The sequence below is a fragment of the Esox lucius genome, chromosome 10, assembly GCF_011004845.1.
Source record: "Esox lucius isolate fEsoLuc1 chromosome 10, fEsoLuc1.pri, whole genome shotgun sequence".
NCBI lineage: Eukaryota > Metazoa > Chordata > Actinopteri > Esociformes > Esocidae > Esox > Esox lucius.
Genome location: NC_047578.1, coordinates 13,703,363 through 13,725,877, shown reverse-complemented (window position 1 = coordinate 13,725,877; position 22,515 = coordinate 13,703,363). Strand labels below are relative to the sequence as shown.

The following is a 22,515-nucleotide window of genomic DNA, read 5'->3' as shown; positions in this document are numbered from 1 at the left end:
GCTTCAGAGGAGAGTCAAAGAGAACAACCACTTGCAATTGGCCACCTTAAATACCTTTTCTCATGATTGGATGCACTTGTCTATGAAGTTCAAGGCTTAATGAGCTCACCAAACCAAGTGTGTGTTCCAATTAATCAGTGCTAAGTAGTTACAGGTATTCAATTCAAAATGACAAGGGGTGCCCACATTTTTGCATTGCCTATTTTTCACATCTGATTTAATTTCATACAACATAATATTGCTACCCTAAAACTCTTTGTCTGGAAAATACCCCAGTACTCAGCTTTTATTAGAAAATGAATGGCATGCCACTGTGATAATTTTAGTTGATTATTATGCAGCCTCAGAGGGGTGCCCAAACTTTTTCATATGTCTGTAAGAAGTGATATACCTATAATGATATTACCTATTCTAATTATTATTGTGGTTGTTGTTACTGAGGCTGTTATGGTTGTTGTTTTTCGTACCAGCTCTGCCAGTGAATGCTACGATCATTTTAAGAAGAAATTGGATCATACCTGTTTCATGAGGGCTGAAGTGTTTTCTATGATAATGGGTCTGCTCTGATTCCACCGACAATGTTCCCTCCTTTGTGTGTCTCTATTCCAGATCCTTGGTGGATTCATGATTAAACGGCTCAGACTTTGTGATTGAACCGCGAGTGTGCTTCTGGACCCAGTTTCCACTGTTGTCATCCACAATGCATCCTGGGAACACCATGAAGGGGCGTGCCCCACAGGCCCAGCCCCAGGAACAGTAACCTCCATCCAGGTGCACCCCTACCCGGATGGCCTCCCAACCCCCCTGTGAGGAAGTCCGTCCCCACCCAGCGAAGGAGCAGCCGAGGTTCTCACCCCAATCTCGCCCCTTGCTCCAGCCCTAGCTCTGTCCTGTCCAGCTCCCAAATGAAGACAGCCAGTCGGGCCCGTCCCCGCTCCCCCAGCCCCCGGCCCCGACCCCCACGCTCCCCCAGCCCCGACTCCCAGCTCGTGCAGATGAGACGGTATAGGCCTGGGGTCGGGGTGGGGGTCTACCCCTTCCTGTTCCCGTCTGTCATCAGCGCCCTTCCCATGGCTAACCGGCCGGCTCCTCCCCTGGCACCAAGCATGGAGGTCCAGCAGCCCTCTAGCAGTGGCAGTACTCCTTCGCCTGCAGGTGAGTTCTGTCTGCTCAAGGTCCTTTTGCGGTCCTGTTGGGTTTAGGACATTCTGTAAAAAGTGACTTCTGAATGAATTCTCATGACTGTGGTTCAGCGTTTGTACTCCTTCAGAACCCAAAATAGTAGCTTGCTTAGCCAACCAGTGTTGGGAAACAAATGAAAGGTAAACCAACAATACATAGCCTAAAAAGGTTACAATAGAATATCATGAATATTCATATCCTATGCATCCATAGCTCTACATTAATTTGGCTGGTTACGCACCTCCAGACCCATCCCTTATCTTTCTACCAAAACAGTTGGGGACATGCTTTGTTATTGTTTCAATTGTAGCTTTATGTAGAACGTATTGAGATTAGGAAGTGGCCCCATTGACAATATGGAAGATTGTAGACTACAATTTATTCAGTCGTTTGTCTGATTTCACTAGGATGCTACAACCCATTTTCTGCCTCTGTTCACACGTAGTAGTTAACAAAGAGGGGAATGGACAAGACAGAAGAATATGTGGGATGAGAGGAATGATGAACACATCAGACAGTAGATAATCCTGATGTACAGCTGACACGAAGCCATAGAGGAGCAGATTATATTCACATCGTAATTGGCCCCTAGTGTGTCTCTACACCACACCGCTGAGACAAATGCTGTTTGTGTGTGTGTATGTATGGGAGTGACTATGTGTGTGTGTGTATGTTTGTGTGTGCATGTCAAAATATCAGCGCTGGAGGGCCGTTTTGACAGTCAGCGTTGTGGCATTCCCCACCTTTGTGCCACTGTTCCCTAAACCTTCTCTTCCACTCCGATCCCCCAAATTCCCACCGCTGCTGCAACATGAAACACACCAGCAGCTCCACCCCAGGGGGAGCTCACTCTGCCAACCCAGAGAGGAGACACTCTGAGGCAGACTGAGCTTGCTCTTTCCTCTCCCTGGGGTTGTGGAGCTCCATGGGGCTGTAATTAATAATAACAGCACAGGAATGTCAATGTCAGTGCAAATATTTTGAGTTCTTTCTCTTACGCTTTCCATCTCTCTGTCTTTTACTTTCTCTCTCTTTATTGTTTTCTCCATCTCTCTTGCTGTCTCTGTTCTTCCTGCTGCATCTCTAGCCAAACAAAAGCTTTATTCAAATTGTATTAATATTTAAACAGTAACTATCAGTAAATATCACTTTTTTAGGGGAAACCAGATGTTTTAGACTTAATTATGGTGAAGAACATCAATTATTGTCTTCATTTTGACATTGTAATGTGTTTGTATTCTAGCTCTGTTTTAGCCCCTAATGGTTCAACTCTACCATTCAAATATGTGAAATGTGAAATAGAAGAGTTCTATCTCCGTTTGTGATATAATGGGTGGTGTCGCCTCATTACAGCAGATGACATTGCACACATTTGGCTGTGGGAGTTGGAGAGTTATAGTGAATAGCCAGTTAGCTAAGTGAAGTCGTTTAATTACTTTTAATCAATGCACATTTTGTGTATGCCAAAGCTGCTGTGGACAACGTGCTCTCCCCAAAGATCGGTCATTTCTTACCATGATGAAGTGCTGGAGGAATGAAACATGTAGGGACACATTTCAGAACTATCATTGGCCAGGACGCATCTTTTTTGCCTCTCAGACAAGGTGAAGCGCTGTTTGATTTAAACAACGCTGGCGGCAAATTCTACTCCCTGTTTGTAGCAGCGGGGAGAGACCAAGAGGTTGCAGTGGAGAGGCAAGAGGGGCAACAGAGCAGTGGCCCCCAGATAACAGAGCAGTGGCCCCCAGATAACAGAGCAGTGGCCCCCAGATAACAGAGCAGCGGCCCCCAGATAACAGAGCAGTGGCCCCCAGATAACAGAGCAGTGGCCCCCAGATAACAGTGCAGTGGCCCCCAGATAAATGCCACACACACAAACAAGGAACCCCAATTCCCTGTTCCAGCCTCGAAAATGTGAACAACTTCCTTGACAATTTCCTTGACTGATTGTAGCACTCTGTGTGTGGGGAATCTGCCTGATTCCTTCAACAGGCCTTCTTCTTTACTTACAGAATTGAGCCACATAAAAGGTGCATAAGTCATGTAGCACTCAAAACATTTTACCCACCTCTAGAATAAACATTCATTAACCCCCTGACCCAGAATCTTTCACCTGACTACTTTTATATCGGCCCAATCGCACATGTGGCGTGTATATACTACACAGAAATAAATGTCGAACTGAGTACAATACACACTCTAAAAGTAAAATACACTCTCTGTGTGTAGGCAATATACAAATGCCCTCAATTTCCATGCCACGCTATGGTTCGTTTAGTACAGTCGCTAGGGGCGGTAGTATGTGCATGTAGCTTTTAGAGTAACGTTTTGCTAGTGAGTCGGGACGGTGGCCGTAAAAGCCATTAACTCAGAACCCATTGCTTGCAAGTACAAATCTCAAGAGATGTGCGGTATTTTGTTTTCTAACCTTTACCACACTGGAATGTTACCAAATCTTAACTGTTTTTGTTGTCTAACTTTACCCTTAACCCTAACCTAACCACACTGGAGTGTTACCTAATCCTTACCATTATTTGTAGCGCAGCGCTTCCCTTCACTTACACTGGAATTTGAGAAACAGCTTTGCCCATGCAAATTTGACAGTCCATTTCATAAAGACTGCATGCCCACAGTGCATACTGTGGGCATGCAAAAAGAGATTTCAGCATTTGTATTACGCAAGTTAAAATATTTATTTTGGTGTAGTGTGCATATTCTATTAGAATGATTGGGTTGCATACTATATATATATCAGGCATTGGTTGGAACTGGGAAGAGAGTTCCCTTGGTCACCTGTGCCGAGATTAAATGAAATATATACCAAAATGCTATGATGATCAGACATTGTACAGGGACAAAAACTTTTGGTATGTAACATTCTGAGGTAAAGTCAACGGTCAGACAAGGTTGTGATAAAGAATGGGGCAACATCAAACATCAAACAATGAAAAAAGTACAGATAAAACAACAGAAATTCTTTTGGAGTATTCCTTTATGTCAGTGATTGACACCAAGGCTCAAAGCGTTTTTTTTTTTTTTACTGAACAATTGGAGAAAAATGAATATTTCCAACAAAGTCTTACTGATATAAAATGCAGCTGAACTGTTGACGTTGAATGAAGTGATATGAGAAGAGATGTTACTTTGAAGAGCCTAGTCAGAGACTGTGAGACTGTGGGCCTGTGTGCGTGTCCTGATATACATGTGTGTATGTGCTGAGAAATTCGTGTTTGTGTGTGTGTCTCGTTGAGACTATGGGCAAGTCAATGAAAATATCAGAGATGAATCAGTGTGTCCCAAACTCCCTAGGGAGTGTCATCCCATCAGCATGTGCTGCTGTTTGTAGTCGTCTTTGTTGGTGGTCAGGTTCAGTGCCCCCCCGACTCCCTTTCTCTGTCCTACGTACCCTGGACCACACTCCACCTCCCTTCCATATGTCTCAGCAGAGTTTTAAAACTCCTCTCCTTGCTACACCCATTTCCCTAGGGAGCTCTGATGACCCAGCCAGGAGAGAGAGAGAGAGAGAGAGAGAGAGAGAAAAATGCACTTCTTCCCATAGTTTCCCAGTCACAGATTAAGCCTAGCTATGAACAAAAACAAAAAAAGCTAAATGGAAAATCTCCATGGGAATTGAATTTTAGTCCTGGACTAGGTTCAATGCGTGTACGAGGAAATCGCCTCCTAGAGTTTAGTGGCATGCACAAATTCATATGAAAGGTAGAGTCATATAATGTAACAGTTTGGTAAAAATGTTGAGATGCTTTGCGAGATGGAAGATTTCTTTCATTATCTGTTTACATGATGTAGTATCATGCAGTCATCTGATGGAATGTTAATAAATGCAGAAAATAGAAAGAGAAAATGCACACTCAATGACAGAACAGGTTCAATCATGATGCTGATAATTTTACAGATGTATTCTTATTTATCAACGTCTTAAATAGCTCTGTCCACCATCCTGTCCAAAACCATCATCAAAACACCAAACCAGGGAATATCTTTAGGATAATTCCATCCCTCCAGGGATGTTCCGGAGACTTATAGAATCTATGCCAAGGCACATTGAAGCTGTTCTGGAGGTTTGTGGTGTCCCAACACCTTACTGATACAGTTTATTTCGTTTTTTTCCTTTAATTTGTCATCCATCTGTATGTAGTTGGTTGATACTGATATATAGTAAGCGGCATTGTGTTTCAAGTTTGAAAGTCTTTCCTGTCAACACTTCCTCTTCAAGCTGTCTATCAGATTCTTCGCTGTGGGTACGGGCTCTCTCCCTCCATCCTGACTCCACCTGGCTGACATAAAGGTATATTGTCGGTCTTTCCTTTTGCAATATTTCATCCCCCCGTCCATTTTTTCATCCCTCTTTCCCACTGTTCCCACTCTGTTAAGTGAACAGACAGGTTGCTTGTCCAACGTTCCACTCCTCTGTCTTCCTCCATCCTTAACACCACCTCTGTTCCCACTCCACCAGATAGGCTCTGCCTGTCATCCATTATCCTTTTCTTCATTCCTTACTCCCCCTGGTCTCTTCTCTTAGTTTCTTAGTGTTTTCCTACACTGTTAATCTGAGGAAGAGAAATCAGAATGTTCATTCAGAATGTTCACTGGCTTCTCCCCCTGAACCTGCTCACAGCAACATTTAAATGTCCAGGGGAACATCTAAGAAGACAGAGAGAGGGAAGATACCTGTAGAGAGATTTTGCTTCATGATAAAGAGAGATTTTGCTTGATGATAGCTCAAATGCTAATGAAACTTTATCTGTATGGCACAATACTTAAATAAAACGCATTTCAAAGTCCTTAACAGGTAAAAGGATGAAAATAGTTTATTTCAAGGTATAGTGTAATACAGTGTAAATAAAAAACATATTTAATATGATGAAAATATGAAAATAGTAAAAAGAAAAACAGTGCTGAGAGGACATTATATATGAATACAAACAAACAAATACTGAAAAGGAAAAAAAGGAAAATGTAATTTGGTATGAATAAGACCATTTAAAACACCAACTAAAAAGGCAGCTTTTGCACAAGATCTTCTGCTATTTGCCTCTTAATTGAGGCAAGACTTTTAATTATGTAACTACTGCCATTCTATACTGTCCAGAACCAACTCTACTTCACCACCCTTAATTAGCTACCACTGGGTAAAAACTCTGCAGTCTGAATTCTTACCCACAGTAAGTCCTGGCAACGTATCACCCTATCCTATGTAAACCAGTGTCGGGTAAATAATGTCTGGTTCCTAACCTGGGTCAGAGTAGAAGTATACATAGGGGCCCGAGCCCAGATCAGCACTTGTAATCATTACTTCACGGTCAGGGCATTGGGCCTTTGTCTACCTGCTGTGATCCTACTACACCTTGACTGAAGCCTGACCCCCCCCAGCTCTGTGGATAACTGCTCTGACTCTCACGATTAACATGCCCTTCTGTGTGACTTTCTTAACTTCTCCTGTCTGATCAGGGCCCGGGGCGTGTGGCAATGCTTTGTGATCTCTTGGACGGAAACCTCAGACCATTTTCACTCAGTTAAGACAATGTGCCGCTGTCACTGGCGGGGCGTTGGCCACTGAGGAGTGCTGTGTTCGTTTAAAAAGCCAGGAGCCAGACTCACTCCAGACTGTGGCAAGCATGACTCATATGACCATTGTGTGTGTGTGTGCATGCATGTGTATATGTGTGTGTGTGTGTGTGTTTGAATGTGCGTGTATGTTAACTCGTGGTACATCAACACCCAGAGGAAGCCAGCTTTGCTTTGCGCTGAATTCCCGTTATGGAGCACATATGCACAGTACATATTATTGTTTCACACAGACATACACATCTCGCCTGAGCAACAGAGCTTGTTTAAAGTCATCTTGTCTGTCAAGATTCGCACTCTCAGTTGTTCTCAGTATTTTAGAAACTGTCTCTGGGTATTTAGGTCACCAGCGGTTTTCCACACTCACACACACGCTCTCTCTCACACACATGCTCTCTCTCACACACACACACATACACCACATAGCAGAGCATGAATAATGTAGAGTTTTCTCATAACACCACCGTGCGCTACAGCTAGCTAACCCTCTGGATTCAAAATCAATGTGCTCTCAAGTCACTGAAGATTAAAGTAAGGAAAGCAGCAACCTAGAGAAAATAAGTAGAGATCACAATGGATAGAATGAAAAGGAGAGATATGGAAAAAGAAAGATGGGAGAGAGAGAGACTTAACACAAGGTCTGAAAACTTTATCAAAGAGTGTACAAAGTCCAGGTGGTTCTTACCACATAGTGGTTGTCTTGGTTCTTCTGTATGTCAGCAACTGCCGTTTGTCTGTTTGGACAAGGCATTTTCTTAGTCTCAGTAGGCAAAAACAACAGGCCGGCCCAGTTCTGTTCTCTGCAAACAGAAAACACACTGGGAGAGAACAGTGCAACTGTGGGATTCATGCACGCTCCACACCTGCTCATACACACATACCTCTAACATTGCTCAGTGTGTGCAGTGGTGGTTCAGTACACTTCTTTCCTGTGGTAGACCATAAAGGAATAGTTCAGGATCTGGGGATTTTTTAATACAATTTCATACTTACCCAGAGTTAGATGAACTAGTGGATGTTATTTGTGGGTCTCTGTGTCTAGTTTGAAGGATTTTAGTCATTTTGGAGACTTATCCATATTGACATATGGAAGCAATTAGGGTTAAATTCATTGCTCACGGAGCACAATGACAGTTGATTATAAAACCTTGTTTCCAAAAAGACACAAAGTAAAATGTAGATAAAAACAATGCAATGATATGCAAATCATTTAACCCTATATTTAATTGAAAATATTACAAGGACAACATATCAAATGTTGAAACTGAGAAACTGTATTGTTTTTGGAAAAATACATACCCATTTTGAATTTGATGCCAGCAACATATTTCAAAAAAGTTGGGACAGGGGCATATTTACCACTATGTTGCATCACCTCTTCTTTTAACAATACTCTCTAAACGTTTGGGAACAGAGGACACCAAATGCTGTAGTTTTGTAAGTGAAATGTTTTCCCATTTTTGCTTGATAGAGGATATCAGCTGATCAGCAGTTTGGGGTCTCCTTTGTCATATATTTTGTTTCATAATGCGCCAAATAGTTTCAATCTGTGACAGGTCTGGACTGTAGGGAGGCCAGTTTAGCACCTTGACTCTTACTACAGAGCCATGCTGTTGTAATACGTGTAGAATGTGGTGTGGCGTTGGCTTGCTGAAATAAGCAAGGCCTTCCCTGAAAAATACATTCTATGGATGGCAGCATATGTTGCTCCAAAACCTGTATATATTGTTCAGCAGTCATAGTGCCTTCACAGATGTGCAAGTCACCAATGCCTTACTGCACCCCCATCACAGATGCTGGCTTATGAACTGTGCGCTGATAACAAGCCGGATGGTTCCTCTCCTCCTTATTCCTGAGAATGCGGCATCCCATGAGTCTCAAAAAGAATTAAACAAATTTAGTCATTAGACCACAGGACAGTTTTCCACTTCGCCTCAGTCCATTCTGAATGGTTTTCAGAAGTGTTCTTGAGCCCATGCTGAGATGTCTAATACAGAATCGTGTCTGTTTTTAATGCAGTGCCGCCTGAGGGCCCAAAGATCACTGCCATTCCTTATTGGTTTTGGACCTTGTCCCTTGCATACAGAGATTTCTCCGGATTCTCTGAATCTTTTAATGATGCTATGTACCGGTGATGATGAGATCCCCAAATGCAATTTTACGTTCATAAACATTATTGTTGCACTATTTGCCCGCACAGTCTTTCAGAGTGGTGAACCCCTCCCCATCTTTATTTCTGGAGCACTCATCCTCTCTGGGATGCTCTTTTTATACCCAATCATGTTGCTGACCTGTTGCCAATTAACCTAATTAGTTGTGAGATGTTCCACCAGGTCTTTTGTTGCCTCTGTCCAAGCTTTTTTTAAACAGGTTGCTGGCATCAAATTCAAAGTGAGTATATCTTTTTCAAGAAACTATAACATTTCTCAGTTTCAACATTTGTTATGTTGTACTATTTTCTATTGAATATAGGGTTTAAATGATTAGCACATAATTGCATTATGTTTTTCTTTACACAGCATCCCAACATTTTTGGTATCAGGATTGTACACTGTTATATTTTGCCTGGGGGACCTTTTGATTACTGGCCTAATGCTCTAGTCTACTAGGCTATCTTCCATGACCTCAGGGTATGTTTTTTACTGATTAACATAAAATCTGATTTTAGCACTCCTCTCCAATCTTTTCCTGTTGGTGCATAAAGATGCATGGAACCTATGGTCATTTTTCTTTCAACTTGCAATTGTCATTTTGGAAAGTAATCCTGGTGCATTTCACCTCGGAGTAATGAATACGAAGTGAGTAGTTAAAAGCTATATTTTACTACTTTAGAAATGAACTGGCTATTAAACACCAAAGACTAATAGTTATTGTGCTATTTTAAACATTTGTTACCTTAAACATCCTTCAAACCAAACAAAGAGACATACAAATTGTGTCCATGAGATTGTATGACACAGAGTAAGTAAACAATCCAAAGTCACTCAAATCCTCAGGTATCCCTTTAAAACTGTTTCTAGAGGTAGGGAGGTAGGATGTTTCTAGAGGTAGGGTGGGTAGGATGTTTCTAGAGGTAGGGTGGGTAGGATGTTTCTAGAGGTAGGGGAGGTAGGATGTTTCTAGAGGTAGGGTGGGTAGGATGTTTCTAGAGGTAGGGTGGGTAGGATGTTTCTAGAGGTAGGGGAGGTAGGATGTTTCTAGAGGTAGGGTGGGTAGGATGTTCCTAGAAGTAAGGGGGTAGGATGTTTCTAGAGCTAGGGTGGGTAGGATGTTTCTAGAGGTAGGGTGGGTAGGATGTTTCTAGAGGTAGGGGGGTAGGATGTTTCTAGAGGTAGGGTTGGTAGGATGTTCCTAGAGGTAGGTTGAGTAAGATGTTTCTAGAGGTAGGGGGGTAGGATGTTTCTAGAGGTAGGGTGGGTAGGATGTTTCTAGAGGTAGGGTGAGTAGGATGTTTCTAGAGGTAGGGGGGTAGGATGTTTCTAGAGGTAGGGTGGGTAGGATGTTTCTAGAGGTAGGGTGGGTAGGATGCTCCTAGAGGTAGGGTGGGTAGGATGTTTCTAGAGGTAGGGTGGGTAGGATGCTCCTAGAGGTAGGGTGGGTAGGATGTTTCTAGAGGTAGGGTGGGTAGGATGTTTCTAGAGGTAGGGTGGGTAGGATGTTTCTAGAGCTAGGGTGGGTAGGATGTTTCTAGAGGTAGGGTGGGTAGGATGTTTCTAGAGGTAGGGTGGGTAGGATGTTTCTAGAGGTAGGGGGGTAGGATGTTTCTAGAGGTAGGGTGGGTAGGATGTTTCTAGAGGTAGGGTGAGTAGGATGTTTCTAGAGGTAGGGGGGTAGGATGTTTCTAGAGGTAGGGTGGGTAGGATGTTTCTAGAGGTAGGGTGGGTAGGATGCTCCTAGAGGTAGGGTGGGTAGGATGTTTCTAGAGGTAGGGTGGGTAGGATGCTCCTAGAGGTAGGGTGGGTAGGATGTTTCTAGAGGTAGGGTGGGTAGGATGTTTCTAGAGGTAGGGTGGGTAGGATGTTTCTAGAGCTAGGGTGGGTAGGATGTTTCTAGAGGTAGGGTGGGTAGGATGTTTCTAGAGGTAGGGTGGGTAGGATGTTTCTAGAGGTAGGGTGGGTAGGATGTTTCTAGAGCTAGGGTGGGTAGGATGTTTCTAGAGCTAGGGTGGGTAGGATGTTTCTAGAGGTAGGGTGGGTAGGATGTTTCTAGAGGTAGGGTGGGTAGGATGTTTCTAGAGGTAGGTTATAGCCAGCTCTTCCACAAAACAGCCCGTCTGTTCACATCTGGGAGACATCTGTCTCAGGTTAATGAGAGGGGCTCAATCAGTCTCTGAATCTCTCAGATCAGGCCTCTTGCATTAGTCTGCTCTGTTCACCACTTGTCAAGTAACTTTGTCTCCAGGCTATTGCATAAGTGCTTAGAAGCCTGGGGACCACTATTCTCATTTGGCCTTGGTGGGAGTGATCATAGAATTCTAAGCGAGTGACCTAATGACTATTTGAATATTATGGTGAATGAATATTTGTAATCATTTCATTTTATTGAATTGTTTACTTTGGCAGCTTTGTCTCATTCGTCTCACTGCGTTATGTTCCATCCTCACAAGTCAACATAACCTAGTACATTTGTTATTCATTTTCAACATTTACCAATGCAAAATACCCACAATTTTAAATCTAAAAAGTTTAGTGCTTGAAGGGGTATTTCTGACATTTTATATTGTACATGAACAGGTTTACATTACATGAGCCTGAGCCATCACATGAAATTAAACTGAAACCAATCATATTCAACACTAAATGCAAACTTCCTTAAATGAGGTAGCCAGCTACTTAGCCACAACACATCAGCAATCAGATCTGGCTCCAGTAAGTGTTGTATCAAGTGAGCTCAGAATGCTGTTGTACTCTCACTATGTTACAATGTACACAAGAGTGATGCCAAAAAACATGACATAATTTCTTATATTTCTCTTTGGAAACACAGACATCACATCTATTTCCTTCTCATTCAGAAAAGAAGTCTGAAACTCATTTGAGATTCTGAGTGAATAGCCTTGGGCTCCTCAGCTGTTGAGATAATTTTGTTTTATTTATCACTAATGAGTTGTATTGCTATCAAGTATACTGCTACCAGTACAGTTTGCTTTCATTTGTTTCTCACCAACCGTAGTGTCAGTCTGTAAAACAAGCCTTGTCAATGTTCATCTATAGCTGCTTCCCCTGGCCGTCCTGGCTCGTTCCTCGCAGTAGGATCTCCACGGTAACCCCACATAAATCAACAAAATTGCCTCCTTTGTCCGTTCATTATTAGGCACAACATGCGTCCATACAAAAGCCCAACTATTCTCTGAATGGACTTTGATTGAAAGCCAGCTCTTTTTAAGGGCAGCATTCTTATTCTGGCCCTGTAGCAGCTTGTCTGTCTGTCCCTCCTCAGATTTATGACCCCTTGAAGATGAGACCATGAAAAAGCACTTCTCAGTCTAGCTGTGTTTGTATAGAGAGGCCCGCGGTTACAAAGCAGGCTGGCCAAAGCAAGACAGAGAGGAGCGGCATTTCCATGGTGCGTGTCTTTCTGTGTGCATATCTGTGTGTGTGTGTGTGTGCGTGCATGTGTGGGTGTGTGTCTGTGTCTGTGTGTGTGTGTGTGTGTGTGTGTGTGTGTGTGTGTGCGTGCATGTGTGCGTGCATGTGTGCGTGTGAGGGAAAAATAGAGAGAGGCCTGCTATTATAAAGCAGCACAGAGAGGAAAGCAAGAATCCCTTTGTTTGGCCGTGCGGAGATGGAGATTATCGCTGGAAATATGGTGCTTTTTGGAGGCGTGGGGGATGGGAGTGTGGTGGGTGGCTGTGGAGAGGAGGCGGTTCGAACCAAATGATGATGGTAGATTTCATCAGGATCGAGACGGAGAAAGACATGGAAGGATCAAGAGAAAGTCAAACACAGGACAGCGGATGCTAATTACAGTGGCAGGATTGAGATCATTGCCTTAGTGTTGTTAGAAAGAGGGGTAACAGTACTTACATGTATTCAAATAAAAGTAAAAGGATGTGATTTTAGCAAATTGTTAGGGCCATATCAAACATATGTATTTTTACCTATTGGTTAATAGGTAGATGTAATCCTCTAATGTACCTTTTGTAAACTGGAAATTATTTTTCATGTTTTTACACAAGGATGGCCAAAGGTAGGAAAATTATTCTAGGATGGACATTTGCAAATGTGGCAAATCTCATCCATGTTCTGGTACTGATATTAACATATTTTGTGCACAAAATCTACACCCATTTATTCATGCATAGTGTTCAGATTTAGTTTTGGGCTTGGTCGGAATCTGTGTAAAGGAAAAGGTAATATGTCAAACCAAGTTCAACTGTACAACCGCAGTGGATTCATTATGAAAGCTGGCTAGTACAGAAGGTTTAATATTACAACTCTGTAACTGTTATCAGCTTAATCATGAAACATGAAACATGAAACTTACTGTATTTGTATACATTTATTATAACCCCACTTCAAATTGGGATGATTCCCAATCTTTTGACTTGAGAACTACAACAAAACGGTGGCATTTGTGTGTTGTTCTGATTAAGATCACTGTCAGACATTTTTAATCAAGAGGCATTCAGCCATGGCATCAAGTTAGGATACTTGCTCGCTATATCTGTGCAAATTAAGTTTTTGCTGTTAGCAAAGAAATGCCTGGTGAATGGGTGTATGCTGGGATTTTCTATAAGGTGTCCTTCAAAAGGATTGCTCCAACCTGTTTGCCTAGAGCAGAGACAGACATCAGAACAACCCTGTGGGATACGTAGAGAGAATGAACGGTCAAGAGAGCGCATGGTGTTGCAAGAGAGCGTATGGTTTGTGCAGAAACATTCACACTGGAAAGCCTCCATGTGGAGAAGAAACTGAGAAGTGATTATTGTAACAGCAAGAAGAAAGCCAATGGTGGTAAAATGTAACACATTAATAACGTGATATTTGACAGCCCTAGTTCAAAAATAGTTTGATCATTACTGTAAAAGTGTCTCTTGTTTTAAGAGAGGTTTTACCAGGTAAATATGGCAATATGCCTGTGAAGAGGCACCGCAAATAGAATCCTGTTGTCAAGGTACTGTATAATATATATTGTGTGCCTCTTTCACACTCTGTTTTAAAATTATTTGATCTCCACTAAAAAAGCAAGGTGGGATATAACTGGTATTCCTAAGCTCCCCACAAAAGAGGTTTTTAATGCTGTGTGTGTGTGTGTGTGTGTGTGTGTTTCTGAGAGAAAGGAAACAGAAAGCTTCTGTACGTCTGCTATCTGAGATAAGTAGAGAAGATATTTTCTTTCATTCTGAGAAGATAACGGTTTCGCTCTACAGTAGAAGCTAGAAAATCTGAGCATCTGATGTACACAGAGACGTTTCTCCATTTGACCATAGAAACACTTGAAAATACACTTATCAATATGACTTATGGCCACTGTGTGTTACCAATAGCTAATTCCATTCTAATCATTGGCCATGGTGGGGCAAACACACACACACACACACAAACACACACACATTTGTAAAGCTTTATTTGAATCCACAAATACAATTTACATTCAAATAGGATTCAAATGTTTCATATACCAGGGCTTTCAGACAATCTGGAGGAAGAATTGGAACTGCCTGATTTATAAATATGTATTTAGTACTGTGCAAATGTTTTAGGCCATTTGAGAAAAAAGAAAGTAAGCTATTTACAGTGTCTATTCAGTACGTGTTTATTTACTTGTGAAAACAGCTGTGAGCTGGCTAGAAGAAATCATGAAGACATTTTAAAACTAGGCAAGTTGAAAAAGCAGTGGAAGATCCAAAAAGCTGTCTGTAACTGATGAACAGTACTTAAGGTCAGTTCCTTGAGGGAAAGAAGGAAAACACATGAAGCACTAGCTCAGCATCTGGCAGAGTAATCTGTGCAACTAAAGTCAACGCTTCGACGTGATCTTAAATCTGGCTATCTTTGACTGACTGGCTAAAACAATAGGGACAGGTTGAACGGAGCGAAATACAGACGTCCTTGGAGAGAACCTGACCCAGCCACACAGGACTTCAGAATGTCATGATGATTTATTTTCTGGTACGACAATGACCCAAAGCACACAGCTAAGACAACGCTTTTTATTAAAAATGTGTTTTTTCTTTTCACAATTTTATGTTGAGTGTAAGATCATGCTAATAAACAACAATAAAAAGCCTTTTGTCGCCTTTTCTTACAATTAACTAATTCTAGAGAGCACTTTTGTATTGCAAACATGAAATTGGATTACAATGATACCAATGAAGGAATGCTGCAAACAGTGTCAAAATGCTAACCCTATCAATTTGTTTTTAAAAAATTAGATTACAGTTTTAAAAATGAACAAATTTACTCCAATAAAAGGCTTTTACGGTATTCCCCTGAAAACAACAAAGTTCCATCATTATCAAGAAATCAGGCCCTAGGTGATCATGACTGCAATTTGCTTGCCTTCTACTGATGATACACACACACATAAACACACACAGTAGAGTTTTCTAAGTTAAGGGTCTTGGTTAGTGCGTTTGGCATCACACTCAGTGGCTGATTTTCACCAGCACACACATAGGATGAACAGACATTTGGGTTTGAGTGAGTTGGTTGGAGTCCAAAAGCCTGTGGATTTGTATTGGTGGAGAAGGACAAACAACATATTGTGTGTGTGTGTGTGTGTGTGTGTGTGTGTGTGTGCATTTATGCAACTGTGTGTCTGCAGGGCAAAATGATTGATACAACAGTGACTAGTTGGATAAAACAGCGTCGGACAATAACAACTTAGACAAAAGACAGATTGAGTAATGAACAGCTTGGTAACATATTGATGGGTTTGCTTTCACCAACCGCGTCAGCAATTGATTAATCTGACCTTTAGCTCATTTGTTGTAAATGTCAGTAAACAAGCAAACCTCCATGAGTGATGAAAAACCAAGCATTGTGAATGCAGTATAAGCAAATATCAGCAAATGCTTTATTGATTGAATTATCTGTGTCTTTGTATCTCAATAATCTCATACCATCTGTGTACAATACTGAGCAACTGCTGGTCAATATGATTCAGATTACAATTTATAATTCTGGCAAATGAAGATAAACAAAAGAAAATAGCATAAATAGATATTTTTTTCTCTATTGCTCTGTACCTCTCTTTCTTTCTCGCACTCTCTCTTTCTCTTTCTGTCTCTTTCTTTCTCTCACTCTCTCTCTCAAAGAGCTGACCCAGTGCCCCACACCAACTCAAACGTAAGAAATCTCTAGCAACACATCCACCAGGGTGAACTGCGAGAGTCCTAGACCAAGCTGAGAGCACTGCACTTCCCACACCCAGGTTTTTGTTGATGTTGGTCATTACTGAGAGATAGTAATGAGAGAGAGTAAAAACAAGCAGTTCTTTTTTGTGTAAGATACTGAATGAAACAAGGTGAGAGACAGAAATGGAAATAGAGGAGGGGAAAGAAGTGGAAATGGAGGAGGGGAAACCCCTCCTGATGAAACACTGTTTAGGAAGGAATGAGGTGGAGTACTGGAAGGAGGGAAAGAGAGAAAGGGAGTCTGGTAGAAAGCAGGGAAAGGCAGGGTGCAGAATGATGGAGGGAGTAGAATGGGAAGGGCAGGGAGAGCAAAAGCAAAGGGAAGCGATTGAGAGAGGCATGGGGAAAGAGGGGAAAAGTGTCTGGGCACACTGGACAGAATAATCGTGGATCTACTGAAAGGAAAAGGAGAGACAGGGAGGAGCAGTAAAAAGGGAATAACCCTCCACTTCAGTGAATGTAGCTTGACCCACAGGAAGGAAGGCCTCCTTCCTTCTGCCTCCCTGTCCTCTGGGTGACCTCCTGTGAGGGTATGCTAGCTAGCAGGAGTTATTGGCTAATCAGCTGCTGTCAGCACTGTGGTTATTCTGCATGGACGCAGGCCAGTAATGTGAATGGGACTGGTAACAGCACCTGATGAAAAGTATGTTTGAAGAGGAATCCCCTCTGACTTGTTTTGTTCTCTCTTTCATAAAATTCCAAAAACAAGTGTTTCTGTACCAGAACTCTCCTTAGGTTTTGCTCTCAAACTGTCTCTATCTCGCGCCTGCTATTTTTCTTCTCTCCCCCCTCTTGTCTCCTGTCCTAGCATACAATAAAGTTTCAGTTACCCCTCCCATACAGTAACATTTCAGAATTCTATCTCCCACTATACGGTAACATTTCAGAGTTCTCTCCTAATATACGGTAACATTTCAGAGTTCTTTCCCACTATATGGTAACATGTCAGAGTTCTCTCCCAATATACGGTAACATTTCAGAGTCCTTCCCACTATACGGTAACATTTCAGAGTTCTTTCCCACTATATGGTAACATTTCAGAGTTCTCTCTCAATATACGGTAACACTTCAGAGTTCTTTCCCACTATACGGTAACATTTCAGAGTTCTCTCCCACTATATGGTAACTTTAACAAGTAACCTATCTCTGTATATGGTAGCATTAAGGATTTACCTGTCCCAGTATAAGGTAACATTTACAACATACCCCTCCTAGTATACGTTAAAATGTCAGAGCTACCCCTCTCAGTAGACAGTAACATTGTTACCCCTTTTCTCTATGTCAGTAAGGGTGTGATTGACTCAGGATGAAAATGCCAATAGACTTGGATGGGTGTGTGAGTGTGTGTTTGTGTGTGTGTACCTGCATGCATTATTGTGTATGTGTGTATGTGCATGCACGCGTATGTGAATATAGACAAGCAGCACGGCTCCTAAAACGTATTGATTGTCCAGCACCAGTCTGCCTAGATTTAGAGATGCCAATACTAGCATTACACTTGACTCTCTGGTTCATTTTAAGTTCACTTGCCATTTTCTAGCATTCTGATAAAATCAAGATGCTTAACAATGATGTAGTTATCCCCCTCACAAGAACCACCTCCACCACCCCCATGTCTGTGTGTGATTGAATTATACTGCAGTGTTCTACTGTTTCGCTACCAGCCTGAAGGATTCCTAACACTTAATGAACCAATGGCTGAACAGTTATTGCCGATTTAGAGAGCAAACACACGCGCACGCACACGCGCAAGCAAGCAAGCAGGCACACATGCTCACACGCACACGGTACTGTTTATGAATTACTTTAAGGGGAGGAACAGAAGAGGGATATTGCTATACACACTTTACCACGCACACTCAGCAAACACATGTATAGAGTCCTGTTGCTTAAATTACACTAGCTGATTAGCAAGGAGAGTCCATGAGCTGAAGAATAGATTTTCTTTTGGACATTATGCTATATGATCTGTTACATTATAGGATGTCGTCTGTCCTAAATATCACCCAATTCCCTACAGCATATAATGCCCTAGTTCAGAGCAGAGCCCAAGAAGTAATATGGGCCATGTTGGAGGTAGCATAACATCAGGATGGATCTACTTTCTCTTTACCAGATGTCAGGCTTGAAGTAACTTGATTCTGTAGTTATAGTTCAACAACTAACATGCCTTGTTATTGTCTGGAAGTGAGTGTTTGTGTGTGTGTGTGCGTGTGTATGTGTGTGTGCGTGTGTCTAAGATGTCCTTCAATACAGGGAGTATGGAGAGTGCTTAGGGGATGTTGAGTGCTAATCTGTGTGAAATCACAAGCTTCAGTGGTGATGCTACTGTAGGTGAGGTGTGAGGAGAGATGGGGTGATAGTGGCGTTAGCCCTCTGATCAGACGGAGCGGGTCTCACTGTGAAGCTGCCTGAACACCAGTAATCCCTCTCAGAGCCTCCCAGAAACCTGCAAGGCTGATCTGGAGGCTGTCTGGCTGGATGATGGTCTGAGGCTCAGGCAGGTTAAATAAGGGTCTGGAGCCTTACTGTCCACAAATGTCTCAGATATGTATTTTCCACAAATAAACATTTACAAATGTTGCTATTATTATTATAATAATATAATTTTTCAGGGTCAGCTTTGACAGATTTATTGTGCAGCAGGTTGACTGCTCTAGGTTCCAGTTTTCTATTTAGTTTGGTTTTCTCGTTTCCAAAGGCTTAGTTAATGTGATGAATTGACAGCCAACCAATGCAGATTGGAGATCTTTTGTAAGAGTTGCAATAATGAACAGATACAATATATCGTTAGTAGAAGAACGAATAGCTAGAAAACAAACATTTCCCTCAAGGTTATTTGCTAATTAAACTAATCCTCTCTTCTAATCGTGCTCACACTTTTCACTTTCTTTCTGTTACTTTCTGTTCTTCTTCCATCATCTCCCCCCCAAGGTCCTTTGTCTACCATTATAACTCGTTCTCTCTTTACATCCCCCCCCCCCCCGCCATGCTCATATCCTTCAGGAAACAAAGGAGGATTTGATTGTCTCTTGCGCTCCACTATCACTCCCTCTGAACTGGAATGATTGCACTCTGGAGAGGGTCTTTAAGAGGTTGAGAGATACAGGTGTTTTATGGCACTGTTACTTTACAGTATATCACATCTTTTATCATGTTTTTGAGAAGCAAATATGAGTACATACACTGCCCTCCTCCAATATTGGCACCCTTGTTAAATCTGAACAAAACATGGGCAAAATAATTATTTGTGGTTTATCCTCTTGGTCTTTCATTCAAAATATTCACAAAAACAGAACCTTCAATTGAACTACAATTATTGAAAAAGATGTGAAATAGGTTAAATATTTTTTTCCAAAACACGTGTGCCACAATTATTGGCACCCCGAGAAATTCTCATGAGTAAGATCTTCATGAAGTATATTCCCATTCATATTTTACGTTTTTAAGTACACCTGTGTGATTAGGAACAATTAATTAGCAAGCCATGACTTCCTGTTTCAATGGGATATAAATGTGAGGTGACACAGTCCAAATTTACATAGCCATTCATCACTATGGGAAAGACCAGAGTACACAGTAATGATGTGTGACAAAAGGTTTGTGAACTGCACAAATCAGGAATGACTATACAAAAATCGCTCAATGGTTGAAGATGCCCATTACCACTATCAGGGCCATTAAGAGGTTTAAAGCAACTGGAGATTTTAGGAGTCTGGAAAAGGACGTTTATCTACACTCACCTAAAGGATTATTAGGAACCTGTTCAATTTCTCATTAATGCAATTATCTAATCAACCAATCACATGTTAGTAGCTTCAATGCATTTAGGGGTGTGGTCCTGGTCAAGATAATCTCCTGAACTCCAAACTGAATGTCAGAATGGGAAAAAAGGTGATTTAAGCAATTTTGAGCGTGACATGGTTGTTGGTGCCAGACGGGCCGGAAGAATGTTGCCTGGTCTGATGAGTCTCGATTTCTGTTGAGACATTCAGATGGTAGAGTCAGAATTTGGCGTAAACAGAATGAGAACATGGATCCATCATGCCTTGTTACCACTGTGCAGGCTGGTGGTGGTGGTGTAATGGTGTGGGGGATGTTTTCTTAGCACACTTTAGGCCCCTTATTGCCAATTGGGCATTGTTTAAATGCCACGGCCTACCTGAGCATTGTTTCTGACCATGTCCATCCCTTTATGACCACCATGTACCCATCCTCTGATGGCTACTTCCAGCAGGATAATGCGCCATGTCACAAAGCTCGAATCATTTCAAATTGGTTTCTTGAACATGACTGTACTGAAATGGCCCCCACAGTCACCAGATCTCAACCCAATAGAGCATCTTTGGGATGTGGTGGAATGGGAGCTTCGTGCCCTGGATGTGCATCCCACAAATCTCCATCAACTGCAAGATGCTATCCTATCAATATGGGCCAACATTTCTAAAGAATGCTTTCAGCACCTTGTTGAATCAATGCCACGTAGAATTAAGGCAGTTCTGAAGGCGAAAGGGGGTCAAACACAGTATTAGTATGGTGTTCCTAATAATCCTTTAGGTGAGTGTATATTGACCCCACACACAGTGAGGAGGATGGTTCGAGTGACCAAAGAATCTCCAAGGATAACAAACTTGAACATCTCCAAAACTGAGATCAGACGCCATCTATATAACCACAGGTTGTTTGGGAGGGTTGCCATGAAAAAAAACGTTACTATCATCAAACAACAACCTCAAGCGCCTAAAGATTGCCAAACATTACTGGACCTTTCAATGGGACTGGGTTCTATGATCAGATGAGACCAAAATAGAGTTTTTTTAAACAAACACCTGAGGTGGGTTTGGTGTAAACAAATAGATGCAGAAAAGTACCTCATCCCCACTGTGAAATATGGTGGTGGATCTTTGATGTTGTGGGGCTGTTTTTCTTCCAAAGGCCCTGGATGGCTTGTTAGGATACATGGTATTTTTGACACCATCAAGTACCAGTACATATTCAATCACAACCTGATTTCCTCTACCAGGAAGCTTGAACTGGGCTATGGTTGCATCTTCCATGTGGACAATGATCCAATGATCCACCTCAAAATCAACACAAAAATGTTTCACCGACCACAGAATCAAGTTCTTGCAAAGGTCATCCCAGTCACCTGACCTAAACACTGAAGAAAATCTGTGTGAAGAGCTGAAGAGGAGAATCTACAACCGTCTGGAGAGATTCTGTATGGAGGAATGGTGTCAGATCCCTTGTCATGTGTTCTCCAACCTCTTTATGCATTATCAGAGTTGGGGAGTAAAGGATTACAAGTAATCTGTTACATTTAACGGATTACAAAAAAAACTGTAACTGTAATCTTTTATGTTACCAACTAAATTATTCGGATTACAGATACTTCTGAAACAATGTATGATTACTTTTGGATTACTTCAGTAGAAAAATTTTATGACAAGTTGCATGTTTGATTTTGTTATTTAATGTTTTAAAAACATTGTTATTTGAACCAAAAAAAGAATTGCGTGCCTCAGTTGTCTGTGATCGTCATGCGCGCAAAGGTGGGCTCGTATAACTAGATTAGTGACAGCTGAAGCCTAGTTAAATTTTCTCTGGTTGGTAAAAACAGAGTAGGCTATATCTACAATAATATTATATAAAATGTTATTTAGTTATCTTCTCGATGCATCTTTCTCTGAACAATGATAGGGGATAGGCCTACCTAATATATTTTTTTTTCAAGGTTTATTTGTCAAATGCACCGAACAACACAGCCAGGACAAGTTGCACCGAATAAGACAGGAATTGTTTAATAGATTAGGCAACTATTTGTTAGATAGCTGTAACATGGCGCTGCCTTCAAGATAAAACATTATATGGCATTCACCACGACATTTGAGGAGAAAATGTGTGTTGGGAAGCACTCTGCCAAAGGATGATTATTTGCATTTGACGCAGCCACATCAACTTCCTGAAAATCGAGAATTATTGAATTATTGAATTTGACTGAATATGACTGAATATTTGACAGACCTTTAATGTGTAATGTATAGATGTAGCCCAATCATAATGAAAGTAGAAAGCAATGGTTTAGAAACCCTTTCCAAAGGCACTGTACACAAACTATAAGATAAAATGCTAATTCCATTTTGGCCAGCTATGTAAACTTTATCATTTATTGATCCCGCAAAAGGTGTTCAATTGGTTATAGGCTATTCCTATTTTTTTCCCCCAGTGCCTCTTATATGAATGTAATCTAAAAGTAATCAAATTATGTTACTGAGTTTAAGTAATCAAATGTTTGTGTTACTGATCACAAATGTTGACAGGTAACTTGTAACTGTAACAGATTACATTTAAAAAGTGAAATTGTGTATATTGTGTATATCCCTTGT

At 41.5% G+C, this 22,515-nt stretch overlaps 1 protein-coding gene across 1 annotated transcript in view; it reads left to right on the top strand.

Moving 5' to 3' along the window:
* The first annotated feature begins 991 nt into the window (after nucleotides 1-991).
* The window catches only part of LOC105012548 (retinoic acid receptor beta), a 123,488-nt gene continuing 101,964 nt past the window's right edge, over nucleotides 992-22,515 (top strand). Inside the window, exon 1 of the mRNA XM_010873466.4 lies at nucleotides 992-1,155. Within this exon, the coding sequence (XP_010871768.2) occupies nucleotides 996-1,155 (160 nt within the window). The 5' untranslated portion in view covers nucleotides 992-995. The remainder of the gene's footprint in view (nucleotides 1,156-22,515) is intronic.